The sequence below is a fragment of the Crocodylus porosus genome, unplaced genomic scaffold, assembly GCF_001723895.1.
Source record: "Crocodylus porosus isolate Cpor-Errol unplaced genomic scaffold, CroPor_comp1, whole genome shotgun sequence".
Taxonomy (NCBI): Eukaryota; Metazoa; Chordata; order Crocodylia; family Crocodylidae; genus Crocodylus; species Crocodylus porosus.
In genome coordinates, this window is record NW_017728949.1 from 83,947,547 (window position 1) to 83,965,792 (window position 18,246).

The window sequence follows — 18,246 nt, forward strand, 5'->3', positions numbered from 1 at the left end:
AGAGTAAACCTTTGGAGTAAAATTCAGAGTGTCCTTTGTTCACACAGCAAGTTGTTTTAGCACCAGGCCTACAGCTCTGGCTTCCATTTCGGGTGTAAAGGCTCTCCCCATGCACTGTACTTGCCTCAGTAGTCTATAACAAAATCTCTTGGGAAGGGGTAGGAGGAGTAAAGAGTGACTAGTCTGAGTCTGAATTTCAGATGAGGGGTGTCTGAGAAGGCAAATGTACAGTTGTCAAAGTCCATGATTTATGCTTACTAAGTTTGCAAGACGGAGGCCAGCCCACATTCTGCAAAAAAATCTGATGGAGCCAAATTACCTGCAAGGGACAGGCTCTTTCTAGGTGTGAACACATGCTGGACACTACTGGTAAGAGTATGCTCAGCCTGTCTGCACTGTCCCAGATCATATATTAAATGGGGTTAAATGGTGAACCTGAAGCCTGGCAATGTACTTCTACCTCAAGCAAGTGATCTTGATTCAAAGTGATCTTGATTCAGCTTAGGGCTCATCTACACGTGGTGCGATGGTAACTGCACTTTCATATCACATTCTGCCTTAATCTGAATTAACTTGTGTGTATGGAAAAATCCTTAGTGGTTTTGAAGGTGTGGCAGTCAGCGGACTCTGGGAGGCCTCCTGCATAGTGCAGCTCACGAGTATGTGTTTCTGGGAGCAAGCAGGGATCCCCCATGTGTTCGGGGGAGGGGAGATTTTGAAACTGCTGCTGCTAATCAGACACTGTGTGCAAGACAAACTCTGTTATTTGTGATATAAACTCCGGAGGGAACAAGGGTTCGGAAATCATGTTTCAAAGAAATGATATGGTACATGTTTTCAACCAGCAAACGTGTGGGAGCACAGCCGCTGTAATGGTTTGATGTGTCTATTTTAGTTCTTTTAGTGTATGTCTGTTGCAATGTCTGAACCGTAACATGCTACTTTTATTGTTTCTGCATGTACTGGGAAGCAGGGTGTCCTCTCTCTCTGTTCAGAAAAGCACCCCTGGTTCAGTCGCATGTGAAAGCTGTGCAGAGTACTAAAGCACGGTTCACCTCTGAACGTTTTTCTGATTAATGATCATCAGGGTTTTCCTGAGTCCCAAGAAGCAGTAGCAGCAGGACTCCTCCAAGAGGGATCTGATCATGGTTTCATTTGGTGGCCCCTATGCATCATCTCCGTAGACTCTTCAGGCCTTTCTGGCAGCAATGATAGGAGGATGGAGCTGATCTTTAGACTCCCTTGTCTGGATGGGGACAGTATATCTTGGGTGTGACAGATACTGAGATTAGTAACATCAGAAGCAAGCAGCTCATCAGCAGTAGAGGTGGCAGGAGTTGCTGGAGCAGGTCTAACCGACAGTCTAACAGGCTGGCAGCACCAAGAGCTTTGTTTTTATTCCATATAAGAACTGCTTTTTACTGGGGGAGACCATAGGTCCATCTTGCCCAGTATCCTGTGTGTCACAACGGCAGAGTGGAGGCTGAAAGGGAGAGTGGTATGACCAGAGTTTTTCCCCTCCTCTGAATTGTAGTCCCCCACAATTGCACTGCTTCTCTCCCAATTGTAGTCTCCAGCATTTGAAGTTGGAAGCTCTGATTCAGAGGCTGTGCTCCTGACTTCCATGCTCAATGGCTATTGATGCACTTTTCCTCCAAGGGTTTATCCAGTCTCTCTTTGAATCTGGCTAAATTGTCAGCTTCTGCAACATGCTGTGTAATTCAGTGCAGCATGTTTAGCTATGCTGTGTGGAAAAGAACTTCTTTTTGTTAGTTTTAAACTTACTACTTACTAGTTTGATTTTATGATCCCTAGCTCTTGTATTGAGAGAGTAAATAATAAATCCCTATTTACTTTCTCTTCCCATCTAGTGTTTAAACCTCTATGTTCCCTCTCAAGTGTCTCTTCAAAGGAGACTGAATAGGCCTAGTCTCCTTAGTCTCTCCTCACGTGGAAGCCCCTCTATAGCACTAATCATCCTTGTTGCCCTTCTCACTGCTTTGTTCTTTTATCTCTTCACTGCAGCATCAAACTCCTCTGATAAGTAGTTTAGGAAGTAATAAATTTAACTTTAGGTTTCTTCAGGTAGACTAGGAGGTCATTATTTATTAGTACAGTATTGCTATTTTAACTAGAACATTTCCAATAATCTATACATGGGTGCTGCGGATGGGTAGCCTGAATGTCCCTCTTTATGGTACCGTGCTGCATTCTTCCCCAAACTATCAACAAATTGAAACCATTTTGGTACTGTAGTTTCACACTTGTTGTGTTAGTGTCACAACATTATTTTGAAATGCTGTAAGAAAACCTCTATTAATTACCCTGAAGCACATACGGTTCACACCGCTCCTGTATTTTCACCCTAGCTTTTCTCTAGTCAAATGCAAATTGCTGTGTTAGCATATTGAAGCTCACTGTGTGAACAAATAGGGGAATGAGCATGAAGTGTCATCCTCATGGTGTTCTCGGTATATATCTGCTACTGACAGTAAAAGATTATATTGTGTCACCGAAATTAAATCAGTGAAGTGAAAGAATGGCCGTCACGGTCTGTAACTATTCCCGGATTGCCATTACCTTTACTTTTTCTTTGCTGCCAACTGATCAAAAAAGTTATTTTACTTTATATTTGATATGACTGAATGGAAACTTTGAGTAAGACTAGTCTGAACCTCACCATGGTACTTCCATGGCTTCTGTATGTGTTGGGGAGCTGGGCACTCTCAGAAAAGTGTGATATAGGTCAATATGGCAGACAGAGGCATTATGTTTCTGCTGAGAGAATTGCTGTTTCCCCAGCAGAAACTACAAGTATACAAGCAAGTATTCGTTTTCTCCTAGAGGAAACATGCCCCTTCCAGGAGAAAAACCATCCAGGTTGACACCTGGGAGATCTCCCCTACGAGCGAGTTTCTCACAAGCCTGCATACTGGGTCTGGGTCTGGAGGGGAGTGGGGCAGTGTTTGCTGCCCATTCCTGTAATTGGGCACTGCCTAGCCTGGGGAACAGGAGGGGGCCTTTTCCCAGACTAGGAGTGCGCTGGTGGGGTGTGGAGCAGCTGCTGAAGCTCCCTTCCTTTTCTCAGACCAGAAACTGCCCCATCTGGGGAACAGGGGAGGTAGACATGGGGCTTTGCCCTACTGCTCCTCCTGCTTTGCTCCCAAAGATCCAGAGTAGAGCCAGTCCCCACCACTGCACTTCCTCAGGACCTGGAGGAGTGGAGCAGCTGCTGCTCTCCACACCTTGCCCAGACAGGATCCACCCAGACTGGGGAAGGCACAGGAGAGCAAAGGGGGCCAGGGGCAGTGCCTGCAGGCTGAATACCTGTACTGGTCTTCTCAGAAACTTCCAGTGCTAAAAATGAACTCCCTTTGCTTCCCTTGCTGAGAATTGTTCAAGGTTTGTTTCTACCTTTCTGTTCTAGGTGCAGTATTTAGTGGAGAAGGGTGCAGTGATTGAACATGTCGACCACAGTGGTATGCGTCCATTGGACAGAGCGATTGGATGTCGAAATACGGCTGTAGTGGTCATGCTACTTAGGAAAGGAGCCAAATTAGGTTAGTAAAACCCATCTTATACTACCAAAGCATTTTTCCCTAGAATGGGGAAAACTCGAATGTCTGCCATAGTGGAATTACTTTATTGTGTAATATGAGTTTTTCTTGAATGAAAATTGATAAAGTGGATCGCATCAAACTACAAAAAGAACATTATTGAGGCTGAAAAGTCCATTGAACCAAGTCCTAGGAAATTTCAGACTTGGGATTGCCCAAGCAACTTTAACTGTGTTCAGTGTTTGTCCATCTGGTACACTGAAAGGTCTGGCAGAAACTTTCATTAAAGACTCAGTACAAGGGGGCTGAATTCTTGGGCACACTACCTTAATTCTATTTCCAAATGTCTGAGGGAATGACTGGGAAGCCTAAATAATAGTCTTTTAACATAAAACTTGGTTAATATTTTTTCTGTCAAAATGAAAAAGTAGATTAAAAAATTCTGTTTGTAACAATTCCCATCATGCCTCATCAGCAGCAAGTAGATAATATGCCTGTTGTCTTTGATTACCCTTGAACCTGTGATATCAGTATACTTCAGGAAATAAATTGTTAAACATGCACTTAAGTGTTGTCCTGTGCTGGGACTTAAACCTGGTAAGCCTGTTCTGGACCATTAATAGCAAGCTGCTGCAAGTATTAAAATTCTGCAGTCATTCCTCACTTGTGAAATAGTGAGTAAATTTAAGTGTGTGTGAGTGAACCAATGCTTCATTTTCCCCATTACTGTATTTTCTTGTGTACCATGTGCCCCCAGATAAGATGGGTACCTTCTCTTGGGAAGGCAGAATGAAAAAAAGATTTTTCCAGAATTGTCGTGCCCTGCCGCCGCCCCCCCTGCACAGCGCTGGGCAGAGTTTACTGTCTACATCACTTGCTCACTTCTTCCTGCTCAGCCAAAAGCTAGAGGTTTAACCCTGTTGCAGCTGCTGCCAAATCAGTATATGAGTAAATATGTTAATACCAAAGTCCCCTTTAAAAATGTTTACTATTTTAATTTGCAGGAAATGCAGCTTGGGCAATGGCCACTTCTAAACCTGACATTCTGATTATTCTACTGCAGAAGCTGATGGAAGAAGGAAACCTACTGTACAAAGTAAGTAGAAACTCAATTTCCGTGCTGAAAAAGAAAGAACGTTATAAGCCTTTGGCTCAAAGAGTGGTAAGGAGAGACTCAGGCTGTTCAAAAGACCTGCCATTTTGTCTTTGCCTTTAGCAAAGTACCAACAACTATATGTGCTAGGTACATTAAATTCATATTGGGGGTTGGACAAAGGAGCTTGGAGCGGAACTGGAAAAAGAGCGTGTGATCCAAAACGCCCAGGTCCAGGGATGACTGGCTTGAGAAGTGACCTAGATTCCCTGTGGTGGACATCTGGTCACCCACTGGAGATTCTTAGTCGTTAGTTATTTTAAGAGTAATGAAGGTTAGGAAGCTCATCTGAAGGGACCTTATTTAAATTATCATGTGCTGGGTGCATTCAAGCACAGCTTTTTGTTTGTATATTTCTCTGCATGCCATTTACATATGAATTGAGCAAAATAATAGCATATTTGATACAGGTTTTTAACTATTAATGCATTGTTTTACAAGAGCTAGTTTGGACATGACTGTATCTGCTGTATCTGACTGTTACATCTGACATGCAGATTGTGAAGGTCACTTCAGGCCTATTTTTGGCATTGGATTTGAAAGGTTTGGGTCATTCCTTTTGGGGCTACAAAGTTCTGTCACTTTATCTCTGTTGCTATCTCATACCAATATATGAGGCTCAAATGTGTACAAAACACTAATAGAGTCTCTTCAGTTAAAAGGCATAGTGGCAAACGGTGCGTGGCATCATTATTGCTAACTCCAGTTTATGCCATTACAGGCCAGTGCTGTGGACATGCTTGGCTTCATTTAAATAATATGAAAAAATCTTGGAATCCCCTGATAATTTAGGGAGCTTTGAATACTAACTTAAGAGTTCAGAATTGGGTGCCTTTTGCACGGAGTAAAATCGTACTTTGTTATATGTACATTTAATCACAGAGAATGACAGTGTTCTCTGAGAGGGTCTGTCTGGGGGACAGCTCAGCCCCTCCAGCAGAAGGGTCCTCCAGCAGCATGTAAAACTTTGCTTCACGGTTGGTTCTGAGAGAAAAAAGTGCTGGTTCCTGATTTACCAGCACCAAGTCCTTCCTCTTTAGCTCTGTATTAATTTGCTGACTAGGTTTCTTTTCTGCTTAGGTCATAAGTTTTATAGACATTAGGGGCTGGAAGAGACCTCTCAAGATCAAGTCCAGCTCCCCTGCCATAGGCAGGAAGTCTGCTGGGGTCAAATGACCCCCGCAAGATAAGCATCCAAACAGCATTTGAATGAGTCCAGAATAGGTGTTTGCGGACCATAAAGGAGTTTTCCTTATGTCCAATCTAAATCAGCCTTCCAGACATTTGTGCCTGTTAGATCTTGTTATCCCTTGGGGAGCCCTAGTGAACTGTTATCCTGGTGCACCAACCTTATGTACTTAAAGGCTGCCACCAAATCCCCTCTGATCCTTCTCTTCTCCAGGCTGAAGAGTCCCAAGTCCCTCAGCCTCTCCTTATAAGGCTTGCTCTCCTGGCCCTTGATCATGCGGGTGCTCTCCTCTGGACTCTCTCAAGCTTATCCACAGCTCTCCTGAAGTGGCAGGGCCCAAAACTGGATGCAGTACTCCAGCTGGGGCCTCACTAAGGCCAAGTAGAGCAGGAGGACGATGTCCCTGGTTTTGCTGGAGATGCATCGGTGGATGCATGCCAGAGTTTGATTTGCTTTGCCAGCCATGGCATCGCATTGGTGGCTCACGTTCAACATGTGGTCAGCCAAGACCCCCCATGTCTCTTTCAGTTGTGGTACTCACAGATCAGGATAGCAGGGCAAGATCCCATTCTTGTGTTTTATCAGTTGTTAATAGAGGTTTGAAATCCATGCTGGGGTGTTTTCCCCCATAAGATCATTTGATTTCTTTTAGTGTAGCAGTCCACGCTGATTTCCAAGGGCTTGGCGTTGTTGAATCTTTTCTTAGATTTTTTTTTGATTCATTTGCAGAAATGCAACAAGCAAACATGAACTAAGTGGATAATTATTATACAGTCTAAAGCACATTTGACAGTTTGATTGTGCTCACAGTATGTGACAACTATTTTGCAACTCTTAAGGGAGGAAAACCTGTTCTCTCTGTTCTAAAGCTATTTTTATGCACATTCCAGTGGCCTAGTTTTCAGTTTGAATATCTAAAAGTCTGATTATTTAACTTGTTTGCTTTTTAAGAACATGGTACGACCAGTGTACCATTGACATGTCATTTTGGAGTTTTGTCTACCTTAACAGGCATTAAATAGAATTAAATCTGCGTACTGGCAGGTAATCAAAGGGTGCAGCTTTGTTTTTTCTTTTCTATGGAAAAATCGACATTTGCTTGATTTCAGTTATTTACAGTATTCAGGGGTAAGAGTTGCTTCCTCTGAGGCATAATAATGGTGTTTCCTTGGGGGAGTTGCATTAGTCTTCTGCACCTAATTTGTTCTCCTACTGTATTTGCCTCAGTTTGCCATAGATTATCTGAGTTTTCAGAAGTATTCAGAAGCACTCGTACTCTTAACATTGAGACCTTATGGAGTTTCTCAGGTTGGATGTAAAAATCAACATGCCCCAGGGTACAAGTCACTTTTGAAAATGTAAGCATGTATTTATAAACAGACACTACAATGAGAAGACTCCAAAGTGACTTTAGCATCGATGGTAATACAAACTAGTAGAGAGGTTTATAAAAAGAAATTTACTATAAAAATAAGAAAGAAGAATGCTTTAATTCTGTTAACTAAAGCAGAGGTGTCAAAATCCTCAGGTGCTGTGGGCCAGATAAGTAGCGCTCAGCTGGTTCTAGGGGTGGATCAGGCCTGCAGACTGTGGGGCTGGTTTGGTTTAGTGGTGAAGACAGCATCTTCCTAGACTGGCTCAGAGCACAGTGGCACCATGCAGGTTCAATCTGAGACCCACAGGCAGCGCTAAGGGCAAGGCAATAGGGCTCCATGGGCCAGGTTTGGCCTGCAGACCATATCTTTGACACACCTGAACTAAAGCAGTTGCTAGCACTTATCAAATCTTGCTAAGAAGTGTTAGCAAAAGCTTCTCAAAGGCATGCATCTCACCATAGAGATGTCCTCTGCTAATCTTTTGGATTCCTTTCACCACTCAAGTGAATTGCAGCGATGACAAGACTAAGTAACAAGACTTCCCGCTCCAAAATGAAGTTGGAAGCTGTTGAAATCTGCCTTTTGTATGACGTTCTGGATGTGAGGTGTCCCTTCCTGAGCTCATCTTATGGTAGTGCAGGACTGCCTGCTCCAGGCAGGTCCAGGGAGCATGCTGCTCACAGCACCGTGCCAAACTGGCCTGCGCTCGATCCAGTGCATGAGGCTAGTCTGCAGGCCCCATCTAGCCCAAGGACCAGCCCCGCTTCTGTTCCTTAAAGACATCATTTGCCACTCAGTATTGCTGTTGAGACATTTAAGCCAACTAAATGATTGCTTTTAGTTTAAAAATTACATTCCACAGCTAAACAGGACGAAGTAGGTGTATTAGTGAAAAGTCTTATGTGTCAGAAGGATTCTGTTGCAGCACTGGCATTATGTATTTAAGTATAAATATTATCCTGGTAAATATTTGCATAGCTACCCCAATTTTAAAAACTACGTCCCAGATATTAACTTGTGAACTTCCTCACCATGTAACTACTTGAAAATAAACAACATATAAAAATTGAATCTGTTTGAAGAGCTTCTGTTGCCAGCTGGCAAATATTCATATAGTTTAAAATTAAAGCAGCATTTACAAATCAACATCTAACGCTCTTGTGTTCTAACCCGTAGAAAGGGAAGATGAAAGAAGCAGCTCAGCGATATCAGTATGCCCTAAGGAAGTTTCCTCGGGAAGGGTTTGGAGAAGAAATGAAAGCTTTCAACGAGCTGAGAGTTTCATTGTATTTAAACTTGTCACGGTGCCGCAGAAAAACAAACGTGAGTTCTTACTGTTCTTCTGTTAATTGTACACTTCTTGCTTTGGAAACCTGAGGCTCCAGGTCTAAAAAAGTGTAAAGGACATGCATACTATGCTGGTATCAGTGTCCCTCTGACTTGTTCCTTCTTTTGAGCTGAAGCAGGTACAGGAAAAGTTATTGTTGGGGAAAAATGTATAAAATACTCCTGTGATACCAGCCTCAAATTAGGGGTAAGATGGGGAGAGGTAAGCCACAGACATGGTGTCTGTTGCTCCAGAAGTGAGAGTCGCTTTCAGGGGCATGTGTAGTCTGTGGGATTTCTGCCTTCCCAAGTCCTAAAGCCATGACACTTTGTCCTTCCTTATTAGCATTGTAACTGTCATCCAGGCATTTCTTTGAGGTCCCAATTTTTAAGTTTACTCATGAAGTAAGAAACTTACTGACTTGAAGTCCTCTACGTTCTAAACCCTTTTGATTCCAAAATAGTGTCCGCATCTACACAAGATGCTGACTGCGCAGTAGCTTGTTACTACTGCACAGTAGTGTTGCATGGTATGAAGTGTAACACAACACTACTGCGCAGTAGTAATGAAGCTGCGTGGTCGGCGTCACCTAAAAGCCATTCAGCGATGCTACAACACAGTTAACTCTAGTTACTGCACAGTTGTTTAGTACTTGTTTATACACATACTAAATGACTGTGCAGAAACAACTGCGCAGTCAGCGTCTCGTGTAGGCATGGTCAGTGTCCGCACAAGGAGCAAACCAGGACAGTTACATCAGTCAACTTCCTTGTGTTAACAGGACCAGTGGCCAGTATTGTCAGTTGCATCTGATTTTAATGCAACAGCTTACTTTTTTTTGTCAGTTTGAGGGCCATGTGATAGAAGCTCTCAAAATTTACTGTTTCTGGTGGTGTCTGAAAGTGATATGTATGTAACATGTTTCTAAATCATTTGTCCCTGTGAGCTGACTAGATAATTGTTATTGTCAGGATTTTGGCATGGCTGAAGAGTTTGCTACCAAGGCACTTGAACTGAAACCCAAATCTTATGAAGCTTATTATGCTAGAGCAAGAGCCAAGAGAAATAGCAGGTACTGTCTAAACTTTCTGCTGTGTAACCTGTTTCAACAGCTGCCTAACTTTTCTCCCACATCATCTGTTTCAATAGCTGATCTGGTGCAAATTCAAAGTGCCTGAATGTTGGGATTTTACTGCAGATTCCCTCTCATTTTGGTCCCCTCTTCCATCGTGCTGTTTCCATTCATGTTAGTAGTTTTTCTTGGGAGTTCAGTGACATATGCCAGGTCACTGAACGCAGCATAAGCAGTTATTTCTGGACTCCCTAACAGTTCTTTGAAATAGTCGGAGTTGTGTAAAGGAACCACATTAGTTTCTAATTTCAGCTAAGTTCCCCCCTCCATCTCAATCATCTGTGATTCCTTCCACAAGACTGTTTGACCCATTCCATAAGCTGGCAAGCCAAAGGGAGTTCATCAACAGTTCTTTACAGGACTCCAAAGATAGCTAATAGGACAAGTGAGCAGAAGAACCCTAAAGTGTTATGGGGTGGCCAGTAGTGTGCAGCGGTGGATGCCTTCACCCGCCAAAAGAATCTGGTTGGTAGGAAGTAGGATCTTTTTCTTTCTTTTCCCATGGTACACGCACCCCTCCTAGCAAGGGTAAAAGAAGCACTCATTCTGGGATGGGCAGTATTACAAGGGATATTTACCAGCTGTTTTCAATGAAGTAAGTCTGAAGCTGAGCCCCCTCCTGCCATTTTCTGCAGCACTACCAATACACCTGCTTATTTCATCTGTCTTCCTGAAGGACCTTGGACTTGGGTCTTCCATTGGGATGGAACAGGAAGGACATGGGACTGTCTCCTTTTTCCCCACCCCAAGTGACCTTTTGGTGTAGAGGATTCTCAATCCTTTCCATCTCCAGAGGCAGGAGAGTTTGAGACGAGGCAGCAGATCAAAGGGCTCCCTTGAGAATAGTAGATACAGGACCACCAGTGTTCAGTCGTGACATTGTGCCTTCAAGGTTCCTTTGAGAATGGTTTCCTTTAATTTTTCTTTCTTTACAGACAGTTTCTTGCAGCTCTTGCTGACCTCCGAGAAGCCATAAAGCTGTGTCCTAGTAATCAAGAAATACAAAGGCTCCTGGCTCGAGTAGAAGAGGAATGCAAACAGTTCCAGAGAACCCAGCAGCAGAAGAGGCAGTCTCCTCAGCCGGCACAGCAGAACAATGACTCTGACAATGAAGAGGAGGCTCTTGTCCAAGGTTTGAATGATCGTATGGGTCTTGAAGAAATAGAAGAGGAAGAATTGCCATACCATGATGAGTCCATTCCACCTTCACAGAGGCTGCAGCATTCCCTGGCTGCTTCACCTTACAGTAGGACCCTTCAAGAAGGCCTTCAGCAGAAAGCCAGACCAGCATCCCCCCAGAACAGAGCAGGAAGTAAATATCTGAGAGAGCCGGGTTTGATCATGCAGCCTACAAAGCAAGCACAGATTGTAAAAACAAATCAGCATTTGAGCTCTACACAGTCAGGGCTGAGAACTGGAAGTGGTCAGTATAGTACAAAGACACAGTCATCTTTTCAGCATCTTCCCTCAAGTCCAATGCCAGCCCGACACCCTGGAAATCTGGCCAACAGTAAAAGTCAGTTTATAGATGGGACAAACACTGTATCATCTGGAAACATTCCCACAGGAGCCTCCTCTGGCCTCTACAGTGAAAGGTTAGCATCTAACCAGTTCTCCCATTTACAGCACAGTGAGAGTACATCTGCTCACTCATTCACAAGTAAGTCCAAAACCACTGACAGGCCAGCAGCCATGGAGAAAGCAGCACCCACCCAAGGAGTTCAAATGCATTGCAGTGAAGCAAGGCCGCAAGGGCCTGGAACAAGTGCTGTCTCTTCTAGCTCTGCATCTGGCAGCTTGATTGTTTCCAGCTCTTCCAACAGTTTAACTTCAAGCAACAGCTTTTCAGATAACATGAAAGGACTAGGGCCAGATGTTCGAATTAAGGAAAATAAACCTAGCCAAGGTCTAAGTGGTACAACCGAACATAGACCACGCAATACCCCATTTATGGGGATCATGGATAAGACTGCCAGGTTTCAGCAGCAGAGCAGTCAAACAAATCGCACTTGGAATTGCCAGGTATCTGAAGGATTGCTACCAAATGCTTCTGGTGGGGGCATTCAGTCCACAACCTGCGAGCAGTTTTCTGGCAAACAGCCCAGTGGATGCAGTAATTTAACCAAAACCTCCTCTACAGCTATGGCCCCTGGAGAAGGTATCCAAAATGGAATGCAGGCTAAAGAACTCAAAGAGCTCAAGAGCCAAATGCCTGCCCACTCTCAAGACAGCAGGACATCTAAGCCTGTCTCCCATTTGTTTCCAGATGCTCTGTCTAAACAACAGTCCCATATTAATAAGGAAGGCCATTTAAGTCATGTCTCTTCTGCAAAACCAAAGCGTTCATTTGTTGAGTCTAATGTATGAATAGAATATATCCTTTTGTATAACGAACAGAATAATAAACAACATGCTCTTGTAAACTCGGTGCATAACAGCATATTGATTGCTTTCATTAATCACTAATATAGGGCTGTTTCATCATCATAGACTATTGTTCCTAAATAAAATATTTAATTACCTGGCCACTTCTCCAAGTCTGAGTAGGTTGTCCAAGTTGGCCAGTAGTACTAACAAAATACAGGATACAACCACTTTCTTACACTATTTGCTATTTCCACAGCATAGGAATATTAACTGGAATGTCAAGTTTAGTTGGAAACAATTGACTCATGCATACGTGGTCAACTAGGCTTATGAATGCATCACATTAGGACCTCAAACATGGAAATTATTTACTTTCCATTATATCCTGGTTATTGTAAGATTTTAACATTTTCACCTTATATAGGGTTTTAATTATGGCTTCTGATTGTCTATCTCATCAGTTGCATAATAATCAGCCATCCCTCTTTCCAGTGCTTAAAGCATTTGAGTCCCACAACAGTGTTATAAATAAGGATGGAATTCATGGTATAACATACCGGTCTGTAAATGAATGCTTTTATCCAAAAGCTATTGTATGATTTTTTATCAGTTTTCTAGCAGGATATAATTGGGTTGCATAATGTAAATTTAGGAACTTTTCAAGTCATTTGTGTAAGAGTATAATCTACAAGCAGCCATGTGGTAACATGTAAATATAATTTTATCTTTTGTTTTAGTTTCTATAAGAAACCAAGTAAGATCTGGAGAAACACAAGGACAGATTTGCATGCATTTTTAAAGGCTTCAACTTTCCTGGTTATTGCACTGAATAATACTATATTATGGCATGTTAACAATATAACCGTAACCGCACTTTATATAGTTTATCTAAACACCTCTGAGGTGCTACCTTAATGCAAAATGATGCATCATTCATTCATGGAGGAAAGGTACAGGAATGAAATACTTTATTAAAATGATTTTATAGGAAACCTGATGTATTATTTTGAAGGTATGAAGATGAAAGTTTGAGGAAAAGTGTATGTGCACATACTTTCTAGGATGGAGTTGTGAGGTTTTTTCATAGAAAAAGGTTCTATATTTGCAAGAATGTTTTCAAAATGAATGGCTGTAATGACATTCCTGTGAGTGTAATTAAGATCTGTATTGTACAAGTTGGAGTATTCAGTCACTTTTCATCTTTTATTCCCATGTACAGTGTGTATGTACATTGTAAAAACAGCCTTACACATTTTTTACAAATTCCTGAATGAGTCTGCATTATGCTCTAGCTTATTTATTGTTTATTGTTTCTTGGTTATTTGTACAAGTCTTATGTTATTCTTGTTCTGTAGTTCTGTTTTTTGCACAGCTACTGTATTTTTCCATATGAAATAAAGACTATTAATATAGTCTTGGATTGAGAGGTACTCTTTGATGTGTAAACTGAGTTGTAAAACAGCTGACATCAATTAGAGCAAGTTGCGCAGTCATCCCCTCTACACCTGAGAGAACACTTGAATGGGAGCATTTTGAGTGATAACGCTCATTCTCTAGATTTCAGTCATCAGTAAGTGAAGTTTTGTAGGTAAGAGACTTCTTCACCTTCAACTTCACCAGTATTGCAGTAACCTGTACTGAAACAACAGAGCTCTAAATCGTGAGATCTGACTTGATCCCCAGATGGAAGACTGCAGTTGTGGAGCTGAGCCACAGTCATTGAGGACACAAGGAAACAGGTTACTGTGTTAAATGTCAAAAAACATATTCTCAAGGAGTGTTTAAGACTCAAGATCCAAGAACTCCTCCCATGTTCCAGACTGTTAGGGCGAGAGGCTATTTTGGACAATACTTAAGAAGCTGTCTGCTAACAGTTCAGATTTGCTTTAAGGGCTTGTCCACATCTCAAAATTATACAAGTATCAGGTAGAACTTGCGTATAATGGTGAACCCAAAGTAATAGTTGTAGCTGCTATAACTGGGTCAGTGCTTTGTTTTCTGATAAAAAGTAACTAGAAAGGCAATGTGATATGTTGCTTTGGAACTGATTCTTCTGCCCCTCAGTGTAGATTAGTTTAGGAGTGGGTGGGAAGTAGTAGTTATGCCAAGAGGTGGAACCAATCTCCTCTTGATTTAGAACAAGTCCAAAACCTTACGCAGCCTGGATTCTTCTTTTAAATCGAGGGTTTGCCTGAACTGAATTTATTTGCATCAGCCAGAGCTACTAAGGAACCTGGTGCTGATGGAAATAAGTCAAACTTTTCCTTGACACTTCTAAAGTTAATTGGATTTGAGACCCCCTTTGCCACAGAAGCAGGGTCACTCACCTTTGTCCAGATGGGCTGCTGTCTGAGACAGCCAAAGTCTATGCTTTCTTTCCTCTGAAGTTCTCGGCTGTTAAGAAAAAAACCCACCTGACAAAGCTGTAAGAGGAATATATAATACTGTCACTACCTGCTGGAAGACTGAAGAAAACAGGGGGAAGCACTGCTTATTTACAGGAGAGGTAGGTTAATACCTCCATTGTTCCTTCTCTTCAGCTTTTGCACTCAAGTGCAAAAAAGTGTCACTCAAGATCAGGCAGCCTGCAGAAACTGGGTGAAGTGAATCTAGTTAATCTTGTAAAAACTTTAAGCAGTGACTTCCCACCAGATGAAGAATGTCTTGTTCTTTGTTCCCTGTTGTTGAAGAGGTCATGAAAAAAGCAGAGCAGGCATGCAAGAGGGTAGAGCAGGGTGTGTAAGAGAAATAAACAAAGTCCTTTGGGTACCCAGGATCATGCCTGGATATGAATCCCCTAGTGTGCAGGAGGATGGAAGGGATTATCTCCTCATTCATTCTCTCACACTGTGGTCACTTATTTACCGTATTATAAGGAGGTTGTCATTTACTGCCTGGTCATTTTTCCCTAAAGTTCTCAAGCAATATATTATGCAGAACTAATTTAATGACCGCAACTGCACAGAGAAATGGTACTGAGTTGGGTGTAAGATGCCAAAAAGAAAGCACCAAATCGAGTCTGTGCACACCTTGGCCATTTGTTTAAACAAAGGAGACAAATCCACCAACAAAAGGGTTGCAAGTCTCTTATTAACCCTCTCTGTCCCAAGTGAGCAATTGTTATTTTTTAAGCCCAGTTCTATCACTTAACTTTGGGTTTTTGAAAGCCAAGGTTCTCTAAGAAGTAGTTCAAAAGTACTGCTGCTTCTTAAGAGCTCAGTAGCTCTAAATCAGCCTGTTGTTGGGCAACTCCCCCACTCCTACTGGGATATATCCAGCAGGAGGGGCTGAACCATTCATCTCTTGCACTGAATGGGGCAGCAGGTAATACGTAATCATGCAATTAAAGGCAGCCTTATTACAGAGTGCTTGGCTTTGTAAAGTTTTTATTTTGTTATGGTTAAATCAAGTTTTTTGACACACACTCACATCCACTCAAAGGACAGACATTAAAATACTGGCAATTGTAACAACTTTATTTTGAAACATGCATATTATCAATTAGCCTGTTTTTTCTTATAAAAACAGTACAAGGTAATTCAAGTTCTAGTATTAAAAAAAATATTTTCAGTAGTTTACATGAGGTGCCCAAATGTACGTTCTATTATTTTTTTTGTGTGACTTCTGAATTTCAAGGCCTTTGCTGGAGTTCCAGCCTGAAGACACCATAAACAGAAGCTTACCTTTTTTCTTTCCAGCATTTTAAAATGTCTGATAGAGCTGTTTTCTTCAACTACCTACAGTTTCAATTCAGTTAGGTTTCAAAGAATAGCTGGGGCATTCAAGATTAAGTTGTTTCATTATATTTCTGCTGAGTCTCCAGCCAGCGACTGATGGCCATTTTCAGAGTCCTGTTTGGGGTAAGCACAAGAGACTGGAGAGGGAGATTTGTCATGGGACTAGACCGTCTCTTGTTGCTGATCCAATTTTCCATTGCCTCCTTCTCATAGGAATAGCCGTCTATAAAGAGAAAAATATATAGCAACGTCATTCCACAGATCTTAAGTTACTGAATTTTAAGCCTGTGATGCAGGGAAGCATTATTTCCAGATGAAAAAACAGAGACACAGAAAGGTGATGTGACAAAGGTCACACTAATATCCTACCTGGTCTTAACTCACCAGACCCCACCCCTATCTCTTATTCAGGATGGATTTGTATCAGTGGTTCTAAACATGTGTGCCCATGGGAGGCCCTTTCAGTATAGGCCTGCCTGCTTCATGCCCAGCCAGACCAGGGAGGGCTGAGGCAGGAGTGCCACCTCATGTTGCAGCCCTTCCCCACCATGCTCCTCCCGGAAGCTGGGGTGCAGGGACAGTTCCACCTGTTTTCTGTATGGCATCCAGAAGATGCCACACAGGATCACAGTGAGATGAGCTGCAGCAGGAGTGGGTTTTTCTACCTTAGCCCTTCCCAGCACGATGATGCACAAGGCACTTTTTGCTGGTTAAGAACCAATGAAGTAAGTTGAGGCAGCACAACAGCAGTTGTCAAATGGGGTCCTGCTACATTCAAAACAAGTTGAGAGGCAAGTTGAGAACCACCAGCTTGTACCATCTAAACCTTTATTTCTGTCACAAAAAGTAAATGCTTTCATAGGTTCATAGATGCTAGGGTCAGAAGGGACCTCAACAGGTCATCGAGTCTGACACCCTGTCTAGGCAGGAAAGTGCTGGGGTACAGTGACCCCAGCCAGATGCCTATCCAGCCTTCTCTTAAACACCCCCAAGGTAGGGGAGAGCACCACCGCACTTTGCCCATTCCACATTCAAGCCTTAATCTGCTCTCTGTCAGTCTGTGACCACTGTTCCTTGTTACCCCAAGAGGCACCCTGGTGAACAGAACATCTCTGATCCATTGCTGCATCCCCCTAATGAATTTGTAAGCAGCCACAAGACTGCCTTTCAGCTTTCTCTTGTGGAGGCTGAAGAGGTCCAGGTCCCTCAGTCTCTCCTCATTGGGCTTGCCCTGCAAGCCCCTATCCATATAAGTGGCCCTCCTCTGGACTCTCGAGTCTATCAACATCCTTCTTGAAGTATGACACCCAAAACCGGATGCAGCACTCCAACTGTGGTCTGACTGATGCCGCATAGAGGGGAAGTATCACCTCGGTTCTATTTGTCACGCATCTGCTGATGCATGATAAAGTGCGGTCAGCTTTGCCGATGATTTCATCACACTGACGACTCTTGTTCCTGTTGGAGTCCACTACGACTGCAAGATCCCTTTCCGCTTCTGTGCTGCTGAGAGGGTCACTTCCCAGCCGGTAGGTGTGCTGGATATTTTTGGGCCCTAGGTGCAGCACGCTGCACTTGTACTTGTTATACTACCCACTTTTCTAACCTGTCCAGGTCTGCCTGCAATTGTTCCCTACCCTCCGGCATGTGCACTTCAACCCACAATTTAGTATCATCCGCAAACTTGGACACAGTACACTTCACCCCCACGTCCAAGTCACTGATGAAAATATTGAAGAGTACAGGTCCAAAGACTGAACCCTGTGGGACCCCACTACCCACTTCCTTCCAAGTCTATACCAACCCGTCTACTACTACTCTCTGCGTGTGACCACTAAGCCAATTTGCCACCCACCAGACCTTGTAAACATCTGTCACAGCATCTTAATTTTTTTATGAGAATGGGATGAGATACCATATGGAAGGCCTTGCTACAATCCAAGTAAACAACATCCACCTCTACTCCTGTGTCTAAGCATTTTGTGACCCTGTCATAAAACGAAACCAGGTTGGTCAGGCATAATCTACCTACTACAAATCCATGCTGGTTTCCCTGCTGCATTATTTTTCCCACTGGACTCCCACAAATATAATCCTTCATAATCTTTTCAAAGGCCTTTCCAAGGATGGAGGTGACCCTGACTGGCCTATAAATTACTTGGATCCTTCTTCAAAATAGGAACCACATTGGCTCTTTTCCAGTCTTCCAGGATCTGACCCAAGCACCATGAGCACTCAAACAGCTGTGCCAGTGGTTCTGCTATGACTCCAGCCAATTCCTCCAGTACCCTCAGATGCAGCTCACCTGGGCCTGCTGACTTAAACACATCCAGTCCATCCAAGTGACTCTGCACCAAGTCAGCATTGACAGTCGGTAGGCAGGTGTCCCTCTGATGCCCATCTAAGAA

The 18,246-nt window shown here is 42.9% G+C and overlaps 2 protein-coding genes across 4 annotated transcripts in view; one reads left to right on the forward strand and one right to left on the reverse strand.

Annotated features, from left to right (window-relative positions):
- TANC1 (tetratricopeptide repeat, ankyrin repeat and coiled-coil containing 1) overlaps positions 1 to 13,514 on the forward strand; it is a 201,068-nt gene extending 187,554 nt beyond the window's left edge. Inside the window, 5 exon segments of the mRNA XM_019553854.1 lie at positions 3,428 to 3,560; positions 4,562 to 4,653; positions 8,452 to 8,598; positions 9,574 to 9,674; positions 10,670 to 13,514. Of these exon segments, the coding sequence (XP_019409399.1) occupies positions 3,428 to 3,560; positions 4,562 to 4,653; positions 8,452 to 8,598; positions 9,574 to 9,674; positions 10,670 to 12,101 (1,905 nt within the window). The 3' untranslated portion in view covers positions 12,102 to 13,514.
- A 2,042-nt stretch (positions 13,515 to 15,556) lies between these two features.
- The window catches only part of WDSUB1 (WD repeat, sterile alpha motif and U-box domain containing 1), a 62,841-nt gene continuing 60,151 nt past the window's right edge, over positions 15,557 to 18,246 (reverse strand). For all 3 annotated transcript variants that reach the window (XM_019554181.1, XM_019554182.1, XM_019554183.1), the window contains one exon: positions 15,557 to 16,061. In XM_019554181.1, coding sequence (XP_019409726.1) covers positions 15,889 to 16,061 — 173 coding nt within the window. In that variant the 3' untranslated portion in view covers positions 15,557 to 15,888. The remainder of the gene's footprint in view (positions 16,062 to 18,246) is intronic.